The sequence below is a fragment of the Dendrobates tinctorius genome, unplaced genomic scaffold, assembly GCF_039654945.1.
Source record: "Dendrobates tinctorius isolate UK_male_01 unplaced genomic scaffold, ASM3965494v1 ptg000171l, whole genome shotgun sequence".
NCBI classification, from domain to species: domain Eukaryota; kingdom Metazoa; phylum Chordata; class Amphibia; order Anura; family Dendrobatidae; genus Dendrobates; species Dendrobates tinctorius.
The window spans coordinates 14,057,696-14,083,368 of NW_027361838.1; the positions used below are offsets into that span (position 1 = coordinate 14,057,696).

At 43.0% G+C, this 25,673-nt stretch overlaps 1 protein-coding gene across 5 annotated transcripts in view; it reads right to left on the reverse strand.

Moving 5' to 3' along the window:
* DLGAP1 (DLG associated protein 1) overlaps positions 1–25,673 on the reverse strand; it is a 966,059-nt gene that overhangs the window by 503,127 nt on the left and 437,259 nt on the right. For all 5 annotated transcript variants that reach the window (XM_073550898.1, XM_073550896.1, XM_073550899.1 and 2 more), the window contains one exon: positions 2,567–3,603. In XM_073550898.1, the coding sequence (XP_073406999.1) occupies positions 2,567–3,532 (966 nt within the window). In that variant the 5' untranslated portion in view covers positions 3,533–3,603. The remainder of the gene's footprint in view (positions 1–2,566; positions 3,604–25,673) is intronic.

The window sequence follows — 25,673 nt, forward strand, 5'->3', positions numbered from 1 at the left end:
CGTTGGAACCGGGACAGGTGAATATCTCAGTTGCCAGGTACTGAGAGTGGCGACACCTGTCCCCCATAGCGCACTGGTGTCTCCGCCTGATCAGCACACGGCACCTGGCCCCCAGGGACAAGAGGCGAGTATGTCTTTTTTTTTAATACCTGCAGTAGCGGCAGCAGCAATATATGGGGGCTTAATCTATGGAGCAGCATATGGGGCATATTATTCTATGGAGCATCTTATGGGGACATAATCTATGGAGCATTTTATGGGGCAGCATATGGGGCATAATTTATGGAATATCTTATGGGGCCATAACCTTTATGAAGCATTATATGGGGCATATTAATCTATGGAGCATCTTATGGGGCCATTATTAACCTTTGTGCAGCATTATATGGGGTGTATTTTGTATGGAGCATCTTATGGGGCCCATCATGAACTGTATGGAGCATTATATGGGGCTCCTGATTCAATATGGATATTCAAAAACATTTAACCTACTGATGTCTCAATTAATTTTACTTTTATTGGTATCTATTTTTATTTTTGAAATTTACCAGTAGCTGCTGCATTTTCCACCCTAGGCTTATTCGTGAGTCAATAAATTTTCCCAGTTTTTTGTGGCAAAAATAAGGGGGTCGGCTTATACATGAGTATATACGGTATATCTTCTCGGCAGACAGGTAAGGATATAGTTGCATTTTTATTTTAATTCTCTTCCAGGAGTCGAGGGCATCAGTGGAATAGGTGATGCAGTAAGTATGGTTTAATTAAGATCTATTAAAGGAGTATGTGTCATTATATCAATTAAAATACTTTATTCTAGCTGCGTCTTTATTTACCATATAACTGTAGGATTAGTAATGGATATGTGTCTTATAGGTGCTTCTTCATTACTAAGCCTTGGGCCGTGGGCTTGATGTCACCTGACAATACAAAGGTGACATCAACCCCACAAATATGAACCCCACTTGCCACCGCTACAGGGCAAGTGGGAAGAGCTGGGTAAAGTCCCACAATTGATGCATCTTTGGATGTTCCAATTGTGGGCGGCTGCGAGCTGCTATCTTTAGGCTGGTGAGGACCAAAATCCGTGGACCTCACCAGCCTGAGAATACCAGGCCGCAGCTGTCTGCTTTTTCCTTGGCTGGTTAACAAAAAGAGAGACCCCACGGTATTTTTTTTGGAGGGGGTCCCACTATTATTGCTAACCATCCAAGATAAGCAGATTGCTGCGGTCTGGTTTTATCAGGCTGGTAAGGTTCATGGATATTGGATCCTTACTGGCCTGAAATACCCTTTCCAGTAGTCTTCTTTACTATGGCTGGCTTTCCCAGAAGCCAACTTTCAATTAGCTTTATTTCAAGTGACAAAACTCATGCAATGAACACACATAAAAAAGCATGCAGAAAAAATGCATCAAAAATGCATGTAAAAACGCATAAAAAACACAAGTGACCCGCCAGTGACCTCAGATGCAGATTTGGTGCAGATTTCACCTGCGTCAAAACCTGAGCAAATACTGAGCCATTTCTGACCGTGTTCACATACCCATAGATGTCAGTATTTTGTGTCCAAATTCTTAAGCCCAATTTAGAAAAGTTACAAAACAGTGAAGAGTACGAATGATTCCATTATACCTTCCCTCTGTAGGTTCCACTCCCGGCTTATGAATACTGATTCGAATTACTGACACTAAAACACTTCCATATCAAAGTGACTTAAGAAGATTGGCATTGTGTTCTAGTCTTTTTTTACGAGATTTTAGTTCAGATTTTTTGTAAAGAAATTTCTATAAATCTTATATGAAAAACGTGAGCTCTGGTTTTCAATGCTATGCTTCTCCCTTTGGAAATCAATAGAGAAAAATACAGAAAAATTGTAACAATTAGAGTTTGCAGCAATATAAACACCACAGCAGATATGAGCCTTTCAAATGGAAATGAGATTTTTACAAATAAAATAGAAAATTATATTCCTTCTTTATACTGATATTTTAATGCTGTAGAAAGACACAGCTTGAAAACAGCAAAAAAGTAAAGGGCTAAACCCAACCTTAGTACAATATATTTTTGAAAAATCAAAGCAAATAGGAAAATCAATTGACTTAATGTGTGCAGTCTGATACAGCAGTCATATCCCTCGCTTCTGTGATTAAGACTGATTTAGTGATGTCATTTCCTTGAGACTCCATTATATATTGTGATTATAGGTTCACCTTGTTTACTGCTGTTGAAAACTAGGGACGTAACGAAGAACATCCAGTTTGATTCAATAAAGGTCAAGACTATAACTTCTGTGCTTGGTGGGACTCTTTTGATTCCATAATATCACTCACTTCCACCACTTCCACGTATGTTCATGAGAAGTAAGTACAGATGAAGAGCGTATGACTGCAGAGTCAGACTACAGTTTGTTTGTAGTCTGTTACCTTGGAAACAATTTTTTTTTTAATCAAGATTATTTGCACTTATTTAATATCAACAAATGAATAATCATGTACCACAGACATCACAAATTATCGGTAATAATTACACAAGGACAAGTGACAAAGGAACACATTTTGCAAGCCTACCTGCAGGTACTGGCATGACCTCTCTTGTTGACATGAGTCAGACTTTACCAATGCTTGATCCATGTTTATTGCAGGTTTCTGGTAGACTTCCCGAGCCCTGCTTACTGTGAGTGTGGATGCCCAAGAGCTTTTCTTTAACATCTGGCTGTCCAAACTTACAGGTAAACTCACAGGTAGGTTTGTACAAGTGTTGCATTTTACATCATTATTGCTTCTTGATGACTTTAATGCATGTTCGCTAAGTGTGTTATAAGCTTCCATAAAGTACTGAGACGCGGAGCGGTCCGGGCATCTCCCCATGGTCATGACAGCAGTGGGACCATGGTACATACAGACATCATTGTCTAAGTTATCCTGTGAACCCCACCACCCTGAAATGTTTGTTCTCGGTTTCAGTTCAGCTCTCCGCTCTTTGCTCTTACTTCGCTTGCCATACCTCACAGTTTGCATTTCTTCTGGACTGGCTTTGTTTCCATTAGAGTTTCCTTTCGTCGGGCCTTCAAGGGAATGTGATTTTGTGAACAGTTTCTGGACAGAATGAACCAAATGTCGTATCCTACCAGGACTGTCACTGCGGTGTTCCACTGCACTCCTTTTGTATTGCAAAGTGTGATATCCATCCCGATTGATAGGAATCTGCCTTTCAAATTGATCCAAGAGGTTAGTAGGAAGTCGGTTACCTTTTCCAACACTTCCATGGGGCACTAGAGCACACTCATCTTTAAGCTCGTGGTGGGAATTGTAATGTCTCCTTGGAAATGTACTGCTAGCAATCTGATCCCCGTAGGGCATTATGCATTCTACTGGGTAGGAGTTCCTTTGAGCATAGTAAGGGTGATCTGCAGGATGAGGATCTACTGGGTTGAGCAAATATGGCTTTCTATCTGTATGGTGAGGGAGGGCATCACATACTGAGTCACATACAACCCCATGATGATGGCTACGGTTGCTTGATAATCCTTTCATAGTTGAGCTGAAAGATATCCCAAAGTCATTGACTATTTATTGCAGCCAGTGGTCAGGTTCTAAACCAAGGCCTATAAAAGAATAAATATGTTAGGAAAGTTTATGTAATCTGATTTACCAGTATAGAAAACATGAACAAGTTACATTGAAAATTTTAAAATGACTAGTATCTCAATTAGCACAGTATAATTAGTATAATTATGGTATAAATGCTTTAATCAATGGCATTGTCCACCATTTAGATATTGATTGCCTATGGTCAGGAAAGAGCATGAATATTAGATATGGAATTCATGACCTTTCCTAAGGATAGGCTATCAATATCTAAGAAGTGGATAAGCCCCTTATCATCCTACTCACAAGTATGATCATCTGGTATAGTCGATTCCACCTTTCCTTTGCCTATCATGCACATTTTAATGAGAATACTATTAAAAGATTCCATCACAAATGCAACGAATATTGAAGTCTAGAATATTTTCATTATTTTAATCAGGTTTTTAAACTGATTATTCAACAAACATTGCCAAAATGTGGGTCCAGTGGTCTTTTGGGAATGAAGCAGTAGGCCACCTTTGTGACCAGCGGGGATGGTTGTGCTGCTCCATTTACTTAGGGAACATAGGGCTACTATCTTGTAATCAGTGGGGATTCCAGGAGTTGGATCTCCAGAAATCATATAATTATCGCTTATCTTATTAACAGGTGATAAATACTGTTTATAGGATAACCTATTCAACTAATGGGAGTGCAGAAACTATGGTCACAAACAGTCCTGCGGCCATTAGAGGTTCATGAGTCCCTTTGTCCTATGTGGGAAGATCTGTATGTCCAGGCTTGGGGCGAAAGTCCGCACTCGGTACAGTGTTACCGCTAGAGCGAGTGGGCAGTCACATGACTGCATGTAAGTAATTTGCATACTTGTGGTCACATGCTGACTAGACGTGTCTGGCTTCTCTTGATTCACCTCTATGGAGAGAAGTCGAACGCGTCTAGTCGGTGCATTATTGCCAGCATGCAAATCGCATAAAATCACGACAAGTATGCAAGTCACATACATGTGGTCATGTGACCACCAACTTGCACCAGCAATACCAGGGAATTATGGCAGCGTGTGCACCGCATGCTGTCATGAATCAGCAGAGTGACTGCAGACTTTTCCAAAGGCGGCAACCTGTTTAAAAATGATGCAGGATAAATGGGGTGGAAGGACCATTACAGAAATCTCTTGGGCCCCAATGCAAAATCTGTAACGGGGCCCCAACCTATCTTATGCCATTTTTTATTATACCATTTATACCAATATTTAGATTACTGGTGTCTCATGTGGCAGAGGAGCATCTGCATCCCTATAACTGCACCTAGGTTATACCTTTAGCTCTAAAGGCAGCAGATTGACCTTCTTTCTCATATACTGTATAAACAGTTGTAACTTGGCCATAAGTGCCCAAATTTAATTTTGCTATTTATGCCCATTCTGAACCAATAGTATAGAAGGTAGGGCAACTGTAACAGCACTCTGCCGGAATGACCCATTTACAATGCATTGGTTAACATAATTTGACAAGTTATCTAAGAGCTGTTAGAAGTTTTAATAAGCAAATGTTTATATCACCAAGTAACAGCTACTGAGAATTTGCCATCTGAGATAAAAAGAAATGAGCACCTTGAAACTGCAGACACAGATGGAAGAGGCATTTCCATGAGATCTCTTCCTTAGCACAGCGGGAATAAAACAGACTGAAAAATGACATGCTTACACGCCTTTGATCAGCACTATTTTCAGTGGAGCATTCCAGCTTCAAGGGGTATTGAGAGCCATTTCTGAGCATCTAAAGATACAGTAGCGCATTGAGTGATGCTTGCTCGTTCCTTGCAGCGCAGGTAATCACAGTGTGGCTCTTTCGAAGAGGATGTAGTACCCCACTGATATGATTACTTCTATAAAGGAGCAATTGCCAGGTTTAACGTAGAGTTCCCATTATCTCACTCCAAAATCATAAGTGACATGTCGCCTCCTTACTACCATTGCATGCTATAAAAAGTAATATCAGCAGTGAGTTCAGGGTAATATGACAATCCGCGCAATGTTTGAATGGCAGTCACACATATTAATATGCATTTTTCATATAGCACTAATATATTCCACAATATATAATCATCGATGGTCAATAAAATACCTAAGAGGCTAGGTTATAATATTAAAAAACTTTGTATAAATCAACAGTAAGAGGAAGTTTATAATCTATTTCTTCAAAAAAATATGCTTCTGTCTACACTTATGAGCTACTTTTCTCCTCTGTGACTCTTAAATTCACCATCCACTATGAAAAAGATGCCCAAGTAAAGGCAAACACAGACTGCCAACACTGGGACTGCCAATACCTCTCCAGCACACCATGGAGAGGTAAGGGAGAAGGAGGAGCGAGGGGCGGTGTAAGAAAACAGGCAGAGGGAGACACAGAAAGATTGTGTTGACCTTTTATAACAATTCTTTTACCTCTCCCCAGAGCTGAATTCACAGCCACACTAATCACTGCCGCTGTATAATTCCTCCCATGTCTCTGCAACTTCTGACTGTTTGCTAATTAAGCAGGGAAGAGCAGGAATCCCCCTCTGTGTGCCATGCCGTGTATGGGAAACATCACAGAACCAAGTCTGCTGCCATCAGCTCACAATCAATTATGAATTAGGAGACACTGGGAAAACTGGTAAAATGCAGGGTGTAAACCATATAATGGCCAGAAATAGTGTTATTCCTCATGTATACACCAGACAGTTTAGTCTGAAAAGTAATTGAAAGTACAGTTCCTATTTACGTTAGTGAGCTGACATGTCACATTTTAAGGCCGGGGTCACACAAGCGTTGATTCTCTCATGTGAGAAAATCGGCTCGATTATGCTAATGACACTTGGCTCACACTGTCAGAGCTTTAGTCCAGCGTCCGTCTACTGTGATCCGATTCTTTAGCGTTACTAGTAAAACTAAGAAAAAAGGAGAAGCAAAGAAAACATTTGTAAAGTGAAATACATTTTATTTGGTAAAAGCTTCTAGTGCTGTCAGAATACAACTACATAGATGCTCTATTTGCTTATTGTCTACTATGATCCAATTCTTTGTGGGATGACCTATGTATGTAGACAGTATCGGGCTGGGGTCCCAAGGGCCCATCATTAACCAACTCCGGGGCCTCACGTTTTAGCTTCATAGAAATGTGACATTATCCTTAATCACAAATGTATACAACAATGAACTGGGTAGATTGTAAAAAATGCCGCCTTTGTGCACAGTGATTCAAGTATATAGTGCCTAGTTCTGCTCATATAAGATGGTGGTGGCCCACTCTTGCACAGGGGCCCTCCGGAGGATTTTCCTGTTCTCCTGTGGTTCAGTCCAAGCCTGCCTGTAGAGCATGGGTAACATGTCACTATTAATCTGGTACCATTATTAGCGAGAAGCCACTAGTACCGTACTTTGGACATACTTTGCCAGATTATCGTAAAGAATGTAATATAGACAACCAATCGTTCCTAAAAGTAAACTTTACTAACTCATTATACTTTTAAAATTCATCTACAAGTTTATCTGTGATATTATTCAGAGAGGAGAATCTGCATATCTGAATACGTTTCAATATGAAATTCAAGGGCTTTCTTTGGGAAATAAAACCCAAATATAAATGTGTAGAATATCAATCAACATCACGTTTGTTTTCTTCCTTTGGTTTTGCAATTGACAGAAGAAATGAAAAGAGAGTTGAAATATGAAATGCTTTTGACATTTACAAGATGTTTTATTCCTATTAAGCTGATGGATAACTGTAAACAGTATTTTGGTTTCACGAAAACCTTAGTCTAACGTGTATTATATGTCTAATGGCTGGGATATTTATTATTTATCCATAGCTAATATTTTTCCTTGTGACTTTTTAAAATGTAAAAATAAGATAAAATGACAGCAGTGCCATTTATAGGTAACACAGTGTCTGGGTGCAAGGCTACGCATCTCGGCTCCAATTCTTCCAATGGAAAAATTGTGATACACCGTATTCTCCTATGTGACATAACATTTTTGCTTACCAAAATAAAAAAAGGTTCTATTACGTGGCTAAAACATTGTATTGAACGGGAGAATAAATCATCTTTTTTTTTCCGCTGGGAGAATGGGAATGCTTTCTTTTTCCCATGTGTGTGTATGGAAAACAAATACCAGAAGAACTGACTTGGCCCAAAGTATTCTTATCTTACATATCAAAAACATTTGTTAAAACCTCTGCGGTTTTTTTTTTTCAGAAAAGCTGCAAACCATTTTGTGTGCAAACTGCTGAGTAGAAATACAGTATCAATTTTGAGAAATATGGGCAGTAATAACCCCCTGGGGCAATAGAATAAATATTCCAATGTTTTTTGGAGCAGGTTACAAAATTTGGTTTTTAAACAGTTTGCTGAAAGTGAAAAAAAAATACGACACTGGATAAATTTGGTAAAGTTTTGTGTAGTCTGTATAATACTGACATTATGATGTGTGATATTCTGTAATATAACGATGGTACAAGTAGCACTTCACTGAAGCAGTGAGTTTCGCCTTGGGACTTCAGCAGGGACATCCATTGGTTCAGGACAATACAGATGGAGACATTTTGGCTCATTTCTACACCTGATAACACAGATGTCGCCTTGATCAGGCTAAGATTCAGTAAGGATGGACCTCTCTCTAAACTGATAACAGAACTTTAATTCCAGCAAAACCTACCTGATATATACCATTTACCATTAAAATTAAAATCAACAGTTTGAACACATTTCAAATGATTTTTTTTACTGCAGAATATGTTCCCTTTTAGAGCCAAACATTATTAAGGCTGTGTGCCCACGATGCGATTTTTAAGCGTTTTTGCCACGATTTTCGGCGCGAAAACACTGCGAAAACGTTTAAAAATCGTGTACAGAACGCCCCCCATGCATTCCTATGGCATTCCGCACATGCTTTGCTAATGCTGCGCTTTTTTCCGCGGCGAAATCGTATCGTGGAAAAAAATCGCAGCATGATCATTCTTTTGTGCGGAATCGCAAAGAATTGCCGTGATTCCGCACCCATAGGAATGCATGAGAATCGCTTACTTCCCGCATGTGGCTATGCCCACCATGCGGGAAGTTAAGTGTCTCATGTGCGGTTGGTACCCACGGTGTGGAGGAGAGGAGACTGTCCTCCAGGTCCTGGGTACCATACCCCTGTAAAAAAAAAGAATAAAAAATAAAAAATCGGGGTATATTTACCTTCCGACGTCCCGCGCTGCCATCCCGGGCCTCAGCGTTCCCAGTAATGCCTTGCGGCAAGGTCCTGTGTTGACGTGGTCTCGCGTGACTCTAGCGGTCTCGCGAGATTGCTATAGTAACGCGAGACCAACGTCATCACAGGTCTCGCAAGGCATTACTGGGAACGCTGAAACCCGGGATGGCAGCGCGGGACGCCGGAAGGTAAATATACCTCGATTTTTTATTTTTTTATCATTTTTAACATTCTATCTTTTACTATTGATGCCGCATAGGCGGCCTCAATAGTAAAAAGCTGCTCACACTTGTCAAACACTATGTTTGACGAGTGTGACCAACCTGTCAATCACTTTCCAAGCGATGCTTCAAATCGATTGGAAAGTGCTTGAGAAAATCGTGGCAAAATCGGGAACAGAATCACGGTAAAATCGCGGTGAAATCGCGCAGAAAAAAACGTGCGATTTCTGGGAAGGAGTCCGGTTTTCACTGTGCGTTTTAAAACGGTACATGGGCACATAGCCTAAAAGTTTTTAGTCTACTACAGCATACATAGAGAATAACACGATTTTTCTTGCACTTTTCACCAGTTTTCCCCTCTGTAGACTCTCTCTCCAATTTTCAGTTGTTTCTGAGCGGGTGAGTGAAGACTGTCCAGTGTATAGGTGAAACATCATAGCAGCTACAGGCAGAGCTGGATACACAGATACAACAGCAGCATGAGCTGTGCCCCTATGAATCCAGCAATGAAGTGAAATAAGTTAGTGAGAGACTACAGCATAATCTGCCTGTAACTACCTGGTCTTTCACTTTACTCAACTTTTCATTGCACTACCCTCTTCATATAGTTTAATAGAAACTGTAACCTGATGCTTCAGTGAGCTGAAAATCCATCTGGTCGGACCAAGATGGATTAGAGCCATTTTTCAGATTAACCATAACTTGATAAGGCAGAAGTAAAGTTGCTCATAAGTGAAGAAATAACAGTGACCATTTAAAAGGAAAACTGTCATGTAAAAAAATGCTCTTTAACCTAAAGATATGGAGATAATCTACAGGTTAATGGTGTTCTGAAGCTGCCTGGGGCCCACATTGAGAGCCCCGCTGCTGGAAGGAAATTAAACCTATTTCTCCTAGCAGATGTCAGTCCATGCCACTGCTGGTAATAACGTAATGGGTTTTACATGAACCCTCTTAATATTTGCAACATAAAAATGTTAAATGTTATTAAATAATAATTTGTGAATTGCCTTGCTATATATTTAAGAAATGCTAAAAATGAAAATGTGAAAAACACTCAGAATTTTACACTATTTTCGGGTCTGAATAAGAAGGAGATGCTGATTTATAAAGGCACAGATGCTAAGCAGCCAGAGATATAATAGCAGATTGAATAGCTATTTAATTTTGATAACTAAAAGTCTAAGATTCATTATTTTCATGAAAAGGAATTAGCTGTCACTACAAAGAAAATACATAGTAATTACTATATACCATTATTGTTTCGCTTAAATACTTATTAATACACATTATTCTGCATTGCACATTTCTCTGTACACCTACTCAGAATGTTTTTAGAAAACAATAATTTAGGACACAGACTCGTAGTATATAAGTAAAAGGCAAATCCTGGCTTTTATCGATGTGAGAACAGTATTTTAATCTTTTGGGCATCCTTGAAATGCTTGAAAATTTTTATGCAAAGCCACAATATTATTTTGGTTTGAGCATATGCAGGGACTCCATGGCTGTTAGGCAGAATTTTGACTTAAAGGGAATCTGTCAGCAGGTTTTTGCTACCTCATCTGAGAGCAGTATAATGTAGAGAATGAGACCCTGATTCCAATGACGCATCACTTAGTTTTCTGAGTGCAACAACTGTGATAAAATCAGGGTTTTTAGATGTAACAGGTAGCAGAGCTGAGAAAGCTAGCCTCGCCCCACCAGTCTCTGTATGTACATTCATTGTCTGTTGATAGTGAGCTACTAATCAGTGTTAGGGGCGGAGTTGTAGTCTGGGCAGTGATAATCTCTAGCTGATAAAATTCTCATTTGTGTAAAACAACAGGACAATCCAGAAGAAAAGGGTCGCACTCAACGGGATTAATGTGAATGTTTAATGACACATAGTTACATGTCACGTCAGGGATGTGATGGCATGAGTGTCAAAAGGCTGACAACGGCCGTTTCGCGCTACTCGAGCGCTTCCACGGGTCCCGTGGACCCGTGGAAGCGCTCGAGTAGCGCGAAACGGCCGTTGTCAGCCTTTTGACACTCATGCCATCACATCCCCGACGTGACATGTAACTATGTGTCATTAAACATTCACATTAATCCCGTCGAGTGCGACCCTTTTCTTCTGGATTGTCCTATTGGTTTGCTACGAGGTCAAGCACCCGGGATCCTGGACGTGAGCTTACCGCCGGCTGCAAGTCACTGATCCTGAGACGGTAACAGCGGTGCCGCCCGCTTCTCTTTGTTTTATAATGTGTAAAACAACAGCTCACAGCCTAATAAGTGACACATCCCTGAAATCAGTGTCTCGGTCCCTACCTCATACTGCCTTTAAATTAAATAGCAAAAACCTGCTGACATATTTCCATTAAATACCACACCCGTTTGCAGCAAGTCATATCTCTCACTCTCATATTCATGGAGTTCTCTGTACACATAATTTTATCTATTTTTAATTACAACTTTTCATTCTAAATAATGTTTTTTTACTCAAAACACCTGTGAAGACTGAATCTTTGCTAGGAAAAGTTTTCCATATGAATAGTGACCTTAAATAAGACCTAACCAAGATGATAAAGTTGTGGAAAGCATTGTAGCAATTGACTGTGTAGAATGTAAAGCTAAATAGGCAATGTAAAGTCAAAAGATGATCACATTGAAATAAAGCCTGAAATTGAAAAAAAAAAGTCCAATAAATATGCCGAAGCATTCTATATCAGCAAATAAAAAAGTATTTCACTCAAATACAAAGGTTTGCACAGGACTCATATTTGCCTGACACAAACTCACCATCCTGCTCCTATTATTTTACATTTGAATGGATTACTACTATCCAGACTTTGATTCTTATAGCTGACGTTTACATAAACATGATATATAATAATTCTTAGTTTTGCTTTGTAGATGCTTTTCTTTTAAACTGCAATTGATTTGTTACTATTTTATTTTCTAAAGTCTTTTCACACTTGCGTGAGAGTGATATTAGATGGGGCAGATTTGATATCCTTCCAATAACAGAGAGACCTTCTGTTCTAGGCAGCTTAACGTTCATACTAATTGATAAGAATTTATTCTACTTCCGATCCTCTAATTGACATTTTCCATTTCATAAAACAAATAGCATTATTGTTATACAAGACACACTGAATTAAATTAAGTAATTATGAGTTTTGGGCATAGTTCTCCTGCAATTTATACTGGACGTTAGAGTTGGTGTGAACCGATTCACTACCCCCAGTCTAGCGGCCAATTCTGGCTTCTGCACTAGAACCATGAGAACCATCTCCCACCTTCTGGCATACATACGCCATTCTTCTTTTGATTAAACAACCTGGCACAACATCACATGTGCATCACAATGCTATGACGATGTTCCACCAGGCCAGTTTAATCAAAAAAAGAGCCTCGGATGTTAGGAGATAGGAAACAGATCTCCGGGCTCTGGTCTAGGAACCTGAGATTCCTGACCTGCTGCTGGATCAAAGATTTTCAAGAACCCTTAACTTTTTTTAAATATATATTTTAAAACACTTTCTATTTATTTGAAAAATAACATGGACATGGCTAAGGTAAGAAAGACTGAAATGCGACCACCATTGAACAAGAAGTCTGGGCCATTGAATCATTAACACTATTCCAAAAAATATCTGAAGACAGATTTTTCTAAGGTTTTATGGACTGATGAGATGAGAATTCAGCCCTGGCATTTGAAATCACACAGACCCATGCTGTCACGGTCCCGAGCACCAGATGGGATTTATTACCAATATTAACCTGTATGGAGGAAAGCAAGATTTACTATGAGATCAATATTTCTAATGATACCCATGGCCTACTGGAGTAAATGACGGAGTCAGTGACTTTGTGCTTCGTCACAACTCTTAACAGTATGGGCATCTTAAGAACACTGATGCTGTTAGCAACGTTGCAGACAAAGCTGCCCACGGCCAGACAGGCCCTTTTGATATTTGTCAGAATTGCCAGATGGCCAGTCCAGCCCTGGATGGATCAGTAATCAGTCACAAATCTCCACTTCAACTCAGATGCACACAAGATGGAGGTGGGGTACAGCTATAGGCTGGTATTAATAAAGTTGAGGTAGTTGGACCTTTTCGGGATGAATATGGACTCATTTCATACTGCCAGTATATAGGAGACACTTTCTTCAAGTAGTGGTCCACTAAAAGTCTGCATCCTTCAATAAAACCATGGCTTTTATGGAGAGAGCAATGACGTTCCAAATGTGTTCAATGTCTGGAGAAATGACACGTCATGGTAGCGCATTTAAACCAAGCAAGTTGCTCACAATAGAACAAGCAACATGTGGTGTGTGACATCGGCGGTTATGCCCGCCGATGCCCCTTTTGCTGCGGCGGCCGCTGCGGCATCCCCTCACCTGCGCGCTCCCGCCCGGTCACGCGCCCGCCGTCAATTCCTCTTCATGTCGGCTCCTGCTTCCCGCCCCCTGGTTCGCGCTCGCCGCCGTCTTCCCTCTCTCTCCCATAATGGGCGGCGCTGAGGGGCGGGCTTGGTCTCCCCTGCGATGGGCGGCGCCGAAGGGCGGGTTTGGGTGACGCACATCCGGGGGTTGCTGTACTTCAGGCGTCCTCGCAGTTAGGAGGACGCCTGATGATCGTGTAGTTTTCCTGCACCTTCTGGCCTCTACAGTTCTACTGTAGCTAATCCGCGTTCCGCCTGACACTCCCTGTCGCTCCCTGTCTCCTGCTTCCTTCCCTCCTAGCCTGCCTGCGCACTGTCTTCCATCCCCGGTGCCGTCCTCCTCCTTCAGTCCGCCTAGGTCTTCCCACGTGCCTGCCTTCCGTATTGGTTCTGTCCTGTTCTTCTGGTCCCTGCTCGTTCTTCGTACCATTGCCTTCCCCCTCCTTCTGTCCGTGGAGCCGTCCCTCTTGGTTCCGGCTGTCGCGCCTCCGTCCTCTGTGGTCCTGCCCCAAACGATCCCTGTATAGGGGTCGGTCTTCACCTGGTGTGCTCGACCCTGGGGCTCCGGATCCGCGATCCAGAGGGTCCACTCTCTAACTTAGGTACCCCCTAGCATTACAGTATCATCAGGCCATGGATCCCGCCGGTGCCGCGGCTGCCACTCAAAAGGAACTGCTCTTCCTTAGAGAAAATCAGAACCGTATCATGTCATTCATGAAGTCCATGGACACCCGGCTCTCCGCTCTTCAGACTGCAGACCCAGCACACGCACCCCTCTTAGTCAGTCTCCAGCAGGAGCTCGCACAACAGCGCGATGCTCAGTCTCACATTTTGGGGTATATGGCCTCGGTGGATGATAGGCTGCTTTCTTTGCAGTCCTCTACGGCCGCTTCCACCCTAGCCCGGGACACCGTCTCTCCCCCCCCCCCCCGTCTCGGTAAACCGCCCAGGTACTGTGGGGACCCAAAATTGTGTAGGGGATTTTTAAATCAGTGCAGGTTGCACTTTGATCTTTCGCCCCAACAGTATCCTACGGACCGTGCTAAAGTGGCCTTTATAATCTCCCACCTTGAAGGGGAGGCGTTGGCTTGGGTGAATCCATTATGGGAGAGGGATGACCCGGTGGTGACCAACATCCAGTGTTTTTTGGAGACATTTCGTAAGGTTTTTGATGAACCTGGACGCCTTGCTTCCTCCACTGAGGCCCTTTTTAACCTCAGCCAGGGGTCCCTTACGGTAGGGCAATACGCCATCCGTTTTCGGACCTTGTCCTCGGAGCTGGGGTGGAATAATGAAGCCCTGGTTGGTGCGTTTTGGAGAGGACTTTCTGGTAAAATCAAAGACGAGTTGGCCGGGCGTGACCTCCCTACCACCCTGGAGGATCTCATCTCCTTGGCTACTCGTATTGACCTGCGTTTTCAGGAGCGCGCCCGAGAGTCGGCTAAGGAGAGGAGGCCCTTTAGGTTATACCAAGCACCTATTCCGCGCACTGTTGCCCCCCCTAGTAACTCCGCCCCTGAGCCCATGCAAGTTGATCGCATCAAGCTGTCTGAACAACGGCGTAGGGAGAGAATGACCAAGGGACTCTGTCTCTATTGTGGAGGGGCCAATCACTTCATACGCACTTGTCCTGAGAGACCGGGAAACGCATCCGCCTAGGCCAGGTAGGAGAGGGCCCCCTAGGTGATTCTACCCCCTCTCTTCCACTTACTGTTTCAGCTCTACTTATTTCAGGTCGGGGGCGTAGCTCTGTGGAGGCGTATGTGGACTCGGGCGCGGCAGGCAACTTCATCCACCAGGAGGAGGTTGACAGACTCCAGATTCCCGTGATCGTCCTAAGTAATCCTCGAGCAATCACCTCCGTTGACGCCAAACCTCTTCCTGGGCTCATCACCACGGTAACCACAGAAGTAAACCTGCAAGTTGGCGCTCTCCACTCTGAAAGGATTGCCTTTTATGTCCTGCCTCAGTTGTCCCACGCCATTCTTTTGGGGCTACCTTGGCTCAGGCGGCATGAGCCTGTTATCGATTGGCGTTCCGGAGAGATCCTGCGCTGGGGGCACGCCTGCCATGCAAGCTGTTTACGTACCCTGGTCCGTCCCCAGCCTCAGCGCAAGCCTACAGACCTCCCTGGTCTTCCTGTGCCATATCACACCTATGCTGATGTTTTCTGCAAAAAAGAGGCGGATTCCCTGCCACCGCACCGGCCTTATGACTGCCCCATCGACCTGATTCCTGGAGCGGTTCCTCCCAGAGGTAGAACATACCCTCTCTCTCCAGCCGAGACCACTGCCATGACGGAATATATCCACGAAAATCTCTCCAAGGGGTTTATCCGAAAGTCCTCCTCTCCTGCAGGCGCAGGTTTTTTCTTCGTCCGGAAGAAAGATGGATCACTGCGGCCTTGCATTGATTACCGGGGCCTGAACAAAATCACCATCAAGAATCGTTACCCTCTTCCGTTGATTCCGGAGCTTTTTGACCGGTTGAGAGGAGCCCGGATCTTCACGAAGTTAGACCTGCGGGGAGCCTACAATTTGGTCCGAATCCGTGCTGGGGACGAGTGGAAGACGGCCTTCAATACTCGTGACGGGCATTATGAATATCTAGTCATGCCATTCGGCCTTTGCAATGCCCCCGCTGTGTTCCAAGAATTTATCAATGAGGTATTCCGGGATCTACTCTATTCTTGTGTTGTCATCTACCTGGACGACATCCTCGTTTTCTCCCCCGATCTGCCTTCTCATCGCAGGAGTGTACGCTTGGTCTTGCATCGTCTCCGAGAGAACCAACTCTACGCCAAGATCGAGAAATGCCTTTTTGAGCAGTCGTCACTACCCTTCTTGGGATATGTCGTCTCCGACTCCGGTCTAAGCATGGATCCCGAAAAACTCAGTGCGGTACTCAAGTGGCCTCGTCCTGTGGGGATTAAGGCCATCCAGCGGTTTCTTGGGTTCGCAAACTATTACCGTCAGTTTGTGCCTCACTTTTCCACGGTTACCAAACCCATCACGGACCTGACCCGTAAAGGAACGAAGCCCAACAGCTGGTCCCCTGAAGCGGAAAAAGCTTTCCAAACTCTGAAACGTTCTTTTGCCTCAGCACCCATTTTGCATCGGCCCGTGGCCAGCAGACCCTTTGTCCTGGAAGTGGATGCCTCCTCCACTGGAGCTGGGGCGGTCTTGTCCCAGCAGGCTTCGTCCGGACGGCTGGTTCCATGCGGTTTCTTCTCTAAAGTCTTTTCACCGGCGGAGTGCAACTACTCCATTGGAGACAGTGAATTACTGGCCATTAAGATGGCCTTGACTGAATGGCGGTATTTACTCGAAGGAGCTGTACATCCCTTTACCATCCTCACAGACCACAAAAACCTGGCCTATCTGCAATCCGCCCAAAGGCTCAATGCCCGGCAAGCCAGGTGGGCCCTGTTTTTTTCCCGCTTTGACTTCCAACTTCACTTCCGACCGGGTAATAGGAACATCAAGGCCGATGCCCTTTCCAGGTCGTTGCAGTCTTCAGAGAGGGACGAAATCCCATCCTGTATCATCGAGCCTTCCAGGATGATCACCGTGGCTCCTGTGAATTTTGCTACCCCTCCGCCCGGTAAGACCTTCGTCCCTCCAGGCAAACGTATAGAGGTGTTGTGCTGGGGACATTCCTCCAAAATTGCTGGACACGTTGGGACCAAGAAGACTCTCTTCCTGCTTTCCCGGTATTATTGGTGGCCCACGCTTCGCCAGGATGTGATGGACTACGTGGCCTCGTGCACAATCTGTGCCCAGAATAAGGTGGCTAGGACTTTGCCCGCCGGTCTTCTTCACCCTTTGCCAGTTCCTGAAGCCCCCTGGCAACAGATCGCCATGGACTTTGTGACCGATTTGCCCCGCTCGGCCGGATGTACCACCATCTTAGTCGTGGCAGATCGCTTTTCTAAGATGGCCCATTTTATTCCCTTATCGGGACTACCGTCCGCCCCGAAGTTGGCTGAGATCTTCATCCACCAGGTCTTCAGGCTGCATGGTCTTCCTCAGCGGATTCTGTCGGATCGAGGGGTCCAGTTCACCTCCCGCTTCTGGAGGGCACTCTGCCGGCTTATGGGTACATCTCTCGACTTTTCCTCCGCATATCATCCTCAGACCAACGGGCAAGTGGAACGAATTAATCAGGGGTTAACCACCTTCCTACGTCACTTCACCAACGCTCATCAAGACGACTGGGTTGCGCTTTTACCTTGGGCTGAATTCTCGCACAATAATCATCCCAGTGAATCTACCACCAGGTCACCTTTTTTTGTGGTAACCGGTCAAAACCCAGGTATTCCGTTGCCTTTTTCTACCTCTACCAAGGTACCCGCAGCCGATTCTCTTGCTAAAGAATTCTCGCAGATTTGGAGAGAGACCAGGGATGCGCTCAAAAGTGCCAACGACCGAATCAAGAAGCATGCAGACAAGAGACGGAAGGACGTACCCCCGTACCATCCTGGTGACAAGGTCTGGCTTTCAACTCGACATATCCGTCTGAGAGTTCCCTCTTACAAGCTGAGTCCTCGGTACATTGGACCGTTTGAGGTGATTGGACGTATTAATGCCGTGGCTTACAAACTGAGGTTGCCTGCTTCGCTCCGGGTGCCCAACGCTTTCCATGTCTCGCTCCTGAAACCCGTAGTCCTGAATCGGTTCCAACCGGTTTCCATCGTCCCTCCTTCTCCTGCCATCTCTGATAACGTCTTCGAGGTCAAGGACATCTTGGCTATGAAAAAAGCCCGGGGTAAGACCCTTTTTCTTATCGATTGGGTGGGTTTTGGTCCCGAGGAGAGGTCCTGGGAGCCTCGGGAGAATATCAACGCCCCTCGCATTCTAAAAAAGTTTTTGGCCAATCTCGCAAAGGGACGCCGTAAGGGGAGGGGTACTGTGACATCGGCGGTTATGCCCGCCGATGCCCCTTTTGCTGCGGCGGCCGCTGCGGCATCCCCTCACCTGCGCGCTCCCGCCCGGTCACGCGCCCGCCGTCAATTCCTCTTCACGTCGGCTCCTGCTTCCCGCCCCCTGGTTCGCGCTCGCCGCCGTCTTCCCTCTCTCTCCCATAATGGGCGGCGCTGAGGGGCGGGCTTGGTCTCCCCTGCGATGGGCGGCGCCGAAGGGCGGGTTTGGGTGACGCACATCCGGGGGTTGCTGTACTTCAGGCGTCCTCGCAGTTAGGAGGACGCCTGATGATCGTGTAGTTTTCCTGCACCTTCTGGCCTCTACAGTTCTACTGTAGCTAATCCGCGTTCCGCCTGACACTCCCTGTCGCTCCCTGTCTCCTGCTTCCTTCCCTCCTAGCCTGCCTGCGCACTGTCTTCCATCCCCGGTGCCGTCCTCCTCCTTCAGTCCGCCTAGGTCTTCCCACGTGCCTGCCTTCCGTATTGGTTCTGTCCTGTTCTTCTGGTCCCTGCTCGTTCTTCGTACCATTGCCTTCCCCCTCCTTCTGTCCGTGGAGCCGTCCCTCTTGGTTCCGGCTGTCGCGCCTCCGTCCTCTGTGGCCTGCCCCAAACGATCCCTGTATAGGGGTCGGTCTTCACCTGGTGTGCTCGACCCTGGGGCTCCGGATCCGCGATCCAGAGGGTCCACTCTCTAACTTAGGTACCCCCTAGCATTACATGGTGTCTATATACAGTTGAAACCAGACACCATATAAAAAGACACATATGCATGTTTTTCTCAATATCTGATATATCAGAATAAACCTTTCCCGTTTTATGTCAATTAGGATTTCCTTAATTATTAATATTTGACAAATGCCAGAATAATGAGAGAGAATGTTTTAAAGCATTTTTATTACTTACTGCAAAAACAAAAGTTTACATACACTACGATTACTATGCCATTAAACAATTCTGGACTGCTGATATGATGATGTCATGTGTTTGGAAGCTTTTTGGCAACATCTGAGTTAATTAGAGATATACCTGTGGCTGTATTCGAATGCACATCTGAAACACACTGCATCTTTGTGTAGAATCATGGGAAAGTCTCAAGAAATCAGCCAAGACATCAGGAAGAGAATTGTGGACTTGCACAAGTCTGGCTCATTCTTGGGTACAATTTCAAGGTACCTGAAGGTGCCTCGTTCATCTATACAAGCAATTATATGCAAGTACAAACAAGATGGGAATTACCAGCCATCATACCGCTCAGGAAGGAGATGGGTCCTGTGTCCTACAGATAAACATGCTTTGATCCGACATGTTCTTATCAACCCAAGGAAAAAAACAAAAGACCTTGTGAGGATGATGGCGGAAGCTGGTAAGACTGTGTTAATATCCACAGTGAAATGAGTACTGTATCAACATGGGCTGAATGCCACTCTGTCAGGAAGAAGCCATTACTGCAAAAGACATATAAAAAGCCAGATTACTGTTTGCAAATGCACACAGGAACAAAGACCTTAATTTTTGGAGACATGTCCTGTGGTCTGATGAAACTAAAATTGAACATTTTGGGCATAATGACCATTGTTACATTTGGAGGAAAAACGTAGAAGCTTGGAAGCCTAAGAACACCATCTCAACTGTGAAACATGGGGGTGGCAGCATCATGTTGTGGGGTTGTTTTACTGCAGGAGAGACTGTACACTTCACAAAACAGATGGCATCATGAGAAAAGAAGATTATGTGGAAATACTGAAGCAACATCGCAAGACATCAGCCAGGAAGTTAAAACTTGGGCGGAAATGGGGCTTCCAAATGGACAATGACCCGCAGCATATTGCCTGCTAAAATGGTAACAAAGTGGCTTAAGGATAACAAAATCAATGTTTTGGACTGGCCATCACAAAACACCGATCTCAATCCTATTGAAAATTTATGGGCAAAGCTGAAGAGGCCGGTGCGAGCAAGGCGACCTACAAACCTGGATCAGTTACACCAGTTTTGTCAGGAGGAATGGGCCCAAATTCCGACTAACTATTGTGAGAAACTTGTGGAAGGATATCCCAAACGTTTGACCCAAGTCGTTCAGTTTAAGGGCTATGGTACCAAACACTAATGAAATGTATGTAAACTTTCGACTTTTCAGTAAGTAATAAAAATGCCTTAAAACATTCTCTCTCTCTGATTATTCTGGCATTTGGCAAATATTAATAATTATGGTAATCCTAATTGATCTTAAACGGGAAAGGTATAATATATATATATATATACTGTACATATATATATATATATATATATATATATATATATATATATATATAGTCTTTCACAATTCTTAAACTATTCCTTCTTTATCTGGCATTTTGAAGCAGATAAAAATACCATGTACAGTAATAAATAGTATGGTTGTGTTTTTTGGACTGAAATTCTTCTCCACCTATGCCTTCTTTACTTCTTTTTACAACTTACTCTTTTAAGATTCTTTCCATCTTTCTTTCCCCATAAGACACCAGTAATCCCTTGCATTTCTACAAGACTTATAACTCATGAACAATGAGATAGGCATGCATTTCTAGCCATAATATACAAACCATATTATTTTATGACATTACCGTTCAAGAACAAACGCTTGCCCTATGAATTAAATATTGATAAGACTTATCCTGCACGCAGGGAAGCATTACATACAGCGCTGTATGCTTCTACATATGAATAATTTATAGGTTTGCCAATGTTTATTTATGGTGGCAAAACTCTGCATCATAGCAAATAATGGGAAATCCATATGGTCACCTTGTAACCTGGAGTGATTGCTTATAGTGTTTACACTGGTAAAGTAAGAAGTAAGAATTTTTGTGTTTTAATACATTGTTTTTAATAAGGCATCCAGGTTGACAGGTGTGCTCAAAAGTTTACAAAAGAGAAAACACAGTAGTTTGACAATAAATGACTTCACCCAACCACTAACTATGAGTGAAGAAATAGTTTTGGTGTTATCATTCATATTCTCTAAAAAAAGGCCAAGAAAGCAAAAATTCTGCCGGGGTATGTAAACTTTTGAGTACAACTGTATTAGTAATATAAAGCAATAGGTGGAAAAATAAAATATAACCTTTAATCCGTCAATTAAAATACTAATCATGTGTCACCTCTGTGAAAATATAAAAAGCAGCATACACTGCTTATCCAGCATATGGGCCCTAAACAAGAAAGAAAGAGGCCCAACCTAGATACAAGGATGTAGATGGTCACCTAAAGGTATGTTACATAGGTAGGCAAAAGCATCTAAAGGATACAGCAATCGAGATATGTTCACTCATAGATGCCATAACCTGTTTGCACATGTATGTAAAAATCATACAAGATTGCCAAAAAGGTCTCTCAGGGCCACAAATTTGACAATCAGGTGAGAATAATAATAAATAGGAACAATCTCACCAGGTAGACTAATGGGTCAGGAGTCCCAGAAGATCCTCTGTTCAGTCCAACTGGAGGATAAAATAAGGGAAGACAATGCCCTGTCATATCCCTAAAAAGCTAACATCAGCTAATCCCTTGGACAGCATAGGGAGTGGAAGGTTTCCTCTCATTATTAGCACTATGACACTTTACAAGTTTAGTCCCCTGAAGAGTGTACTTGGATGAAACGCGTCGGGACATCGCCTGAGGGAAAGTGCAGGGCATGTGCAATTATGGCTAGTTGTGGACTGCCCTTGTCAGGGCAGGAGTCTGGGGATTAGCTGATGTTAGCTTTTTAGGGATATGACAGGGCATTGTCTTCCCTTATTTTATCCTCCAGTTGGACTGAACAGAGGATCTTCCGGGACTCCTGACCCATTAGTCTACCTGGTGAGATTGTTCCTATTTATTATTATTCTCACCTGATTGTCAAATTTGTGGCCCTGAGAGACCTTTTTGGCAATCTTGTATGATTTTTACATATATGTGCAAACAGGTTATGGCATCTATGAGTGAACATATCTCGATTGCTGTATCCTTTAGATGTTTGTGTCTACCTATGTAACAAACCTTTAGGTGACCATCTACATCCTTGTATCTAGGTTGGGCCTCTTTCGTTCTTGTTTAAGGCCCATATGCTGGATAAGCTGTGTATGCTGTTTTTTATATTTTCACAGAGGTGACACATGATTAGTATTTTATTTGACGGATTAAAGGTTATATTTTATTTTTCCACCTATTGCTTTATATTATATATCTTATTTTTGGGTCAGATTTATGTCAGTTTCCAACAGAAATTGTCTTATGCTTTATTGATACAACTGTATTAGCCAATCGACCTGTATCATATCTTATCACTTTGCATATCGCTACATGTCTAGTAATAATCCTTTGACTGACTTCAGTATGACTTTTATTTGCCATCTTTAATAAATCATTTGTCATATTCGTATGCAATATAAAGCCAATGAACTGGTATTTCTGTAGACATTTTGAGTTAGTTATATACATTTCTACATTTGAATAGTACAAATCATCAAATAGTGGGCTCATTTCCCAATATGTCTACGGAACAATATGATTTCTGACATTGCATCTAAGTATAAAGACTGCCTGTATGGACAGATCAATGCGCAGGGGACAGAACTTGAACATAAAGATAATATTAGCAAATGATAGTGTGTAAGGTAAATATCCACTTGCTGCACTTTGCCTCCCCCTAGCTTTAGTGCATAGACGCACTGTATAAACCTTTGCATGAGAGAGATACAGTTTGGTAATATGGCAGACAGAGCAAAACATATAGTCGCATTTAATTAAGTATTTAAATACTGGTCAGGTAGTTGCTAGGAAACCTGAGCCTGCAGAATAAAATTTAAAGTGATTGAATATTCTTCAAAGTTTCAACTGCATAATGTTATAGGAATGATGTATATCTTCGTACCTCGTTAGCCAGTAGATAGAAAAATATTAAGATTCGAGAGTCCTCAGCGGTTGATACCTTTAAATGGTTAACTGATAGTAACAAATTGCAAGCTTTCCAGACTACTCAGGTCTCTTCATCAGGCATAGAATAACACAAAATCTGTAGAATCACATATTTATGCACAAGAAGACACAGAAATAATGTAATAGATAAGACAAGTGACATGAAGCAGAACTATAATTTTGAGAGAGGGAGAAACACTTGTGGCCATATATATTGGAACAGTTCATAGATAAGGAGTGTGAAAGTTTTATTGTCCTGTGATTGAGGTCTGGTTGGGTTGTAATGACACTACTAGGTCTGAGGAGCACATTTCTAAGTTGGTCTAGAAAGACATAATTGTCACTTTTACCACCCCCGTTTAGCTAAATCTTTCCCAACCCACCATTTCACTAAATCTTTGGCGTCTTCAGCTCCACTAGAGCATTTACCACCAATTTTATTGGTGACATCATTCATACTCACGTCTAAAAGACCCAAGTACAATTGATCTGTGGGAGAAGGCGAGTTGGACCTTCTCTGAGAGTGGTCGACTACCGGTCCAGGGGGCAGCAAGATGCTGCCGCAAGGAGACACCTCGGATTGCTGCATCAGGCAACCCAATGGTGCCCCCCAGGGCACATGCCCCACTTACCCCCTCTAGATGCACCCCTGCTTTATTAGTACCAAATGACCCCGTTTAGTTTTTCTTTTGAGTTAAAAATAGTTAAAGGGTTATTCATGAAATCACAATGTGGTCTTACAATAATGTAAACATATATTTATTCACTTGTGTCATTATAATCTATTTTAAATCTGCCCATATCACCCCCTAGAAAAGCCCCTCCAGGCTGTATTTACCTCCAGCTGCCATTGGAACCATCCTGGAGTAGTTCCAGGTCATAGTCAATCAAGAGCAGTACAGTCTCTGAAAGCTGGTTTTCTACCACCATAGCTATGCTGTGAGGCATGTCTAGAATGGAGCTTTTACTCCGAGGGTTGATGTTATGGGAACTTCCTTCATTACAGTGCAGCGTTCATATCAGGAAGCAGTGGTGTGCTAGAAAATCAGAGGAACGATGTAAAACAGTATGGGATATACATAGGAAACAGTATGGGATATACATAGGGGGTTGAGATGAGAGATATGTTGCAAGATGGGGGTGCTGTATAGAGCAGCTGAACGGAGAGATATATCAAAGAACAGGGCTGTATTTGAGGTGTTGAGTTTATTTGAGCCATGTTTGTTGCCTGCTGCTGAGAGACCAGTGATGCGAAACTGCATATGATGCATATGACAGAGGATTATCTTCTGTCATATGCATCAACAGAACAGCATTTGCAGTTTCAGATCACTAATCTGTCAGCAGGTATGGAAGAAAAAAGAAATATGCAAAAAGAGGGATCAGCTATAAATGATTAATGTTTATTAACATGTAAGTCAAACAGAACACATTAAAAACATTTAAAAAGTACAAATGGCTGTAACCAATGATGACCAGACCTAGACACTATACAGCTTAGGTCTACCCTGTCTAGCCATATGATAATTCAGGAAACGGATAACAACTATTGCCAACTGAATAACAACATGTTAAAGTATACACTGTAAAGGTATATGTTCAAAAATACACAGGCTGACATAATATAGATGAGCCTGTAATAACTTCTAGTACTTTGAAAGATGCTTCAGGGAAATCCATCTAATAACAAACTAGCATAATAAATTATGTACACCCAGTTGTTGAAAAGCTCAGAGTGAAAGTTGGTCAAGAAATATATGCAAAAAATGAACCTAAGTGTGCAGGTAATGCACCGATGTACATGTGAAAATGAAAATTTTACAATAATAATTGCACAAAAAAACATACTGCCAGCACAACTATAAGAATGGTTCAAATAAAAAAGATGAAAAATTAGGTATGCTGAGGTAACCTGCATGATGGAAGAAAGACAGATAGGGAATACCCCGTGCGTATCACCACTAGGGGTGTAACTTCATCAGGGGCATAATGTCAGAAGCAGACAACAAACACAGCTCTGTAGTGCTGTTGAGGAAGAGTGCAGGAGAATTGAGCTCTGCTAGAACCAGCTAATGATACAGTATATATCCACACTGCATCAATACTGATGTAGATGGCAGAAAGTAAAATCAGTCAGACAGGTTACTGCATAGAAGCAGAGTGCGCTGAAGAATATGGTGATTTCTACAGTGGAGCTGCTCAGGAGCGCAGAGGAGAGAGAGGGATATGCAGCAAGTGCTACTGTTAAATGTAGGTTTCAGCAGATAGGGATAGAACAGACCATTCAACTATGTGAAGCTGAATGCACAGAGAGAGACGAAAGAAGACACAATGGTGCTA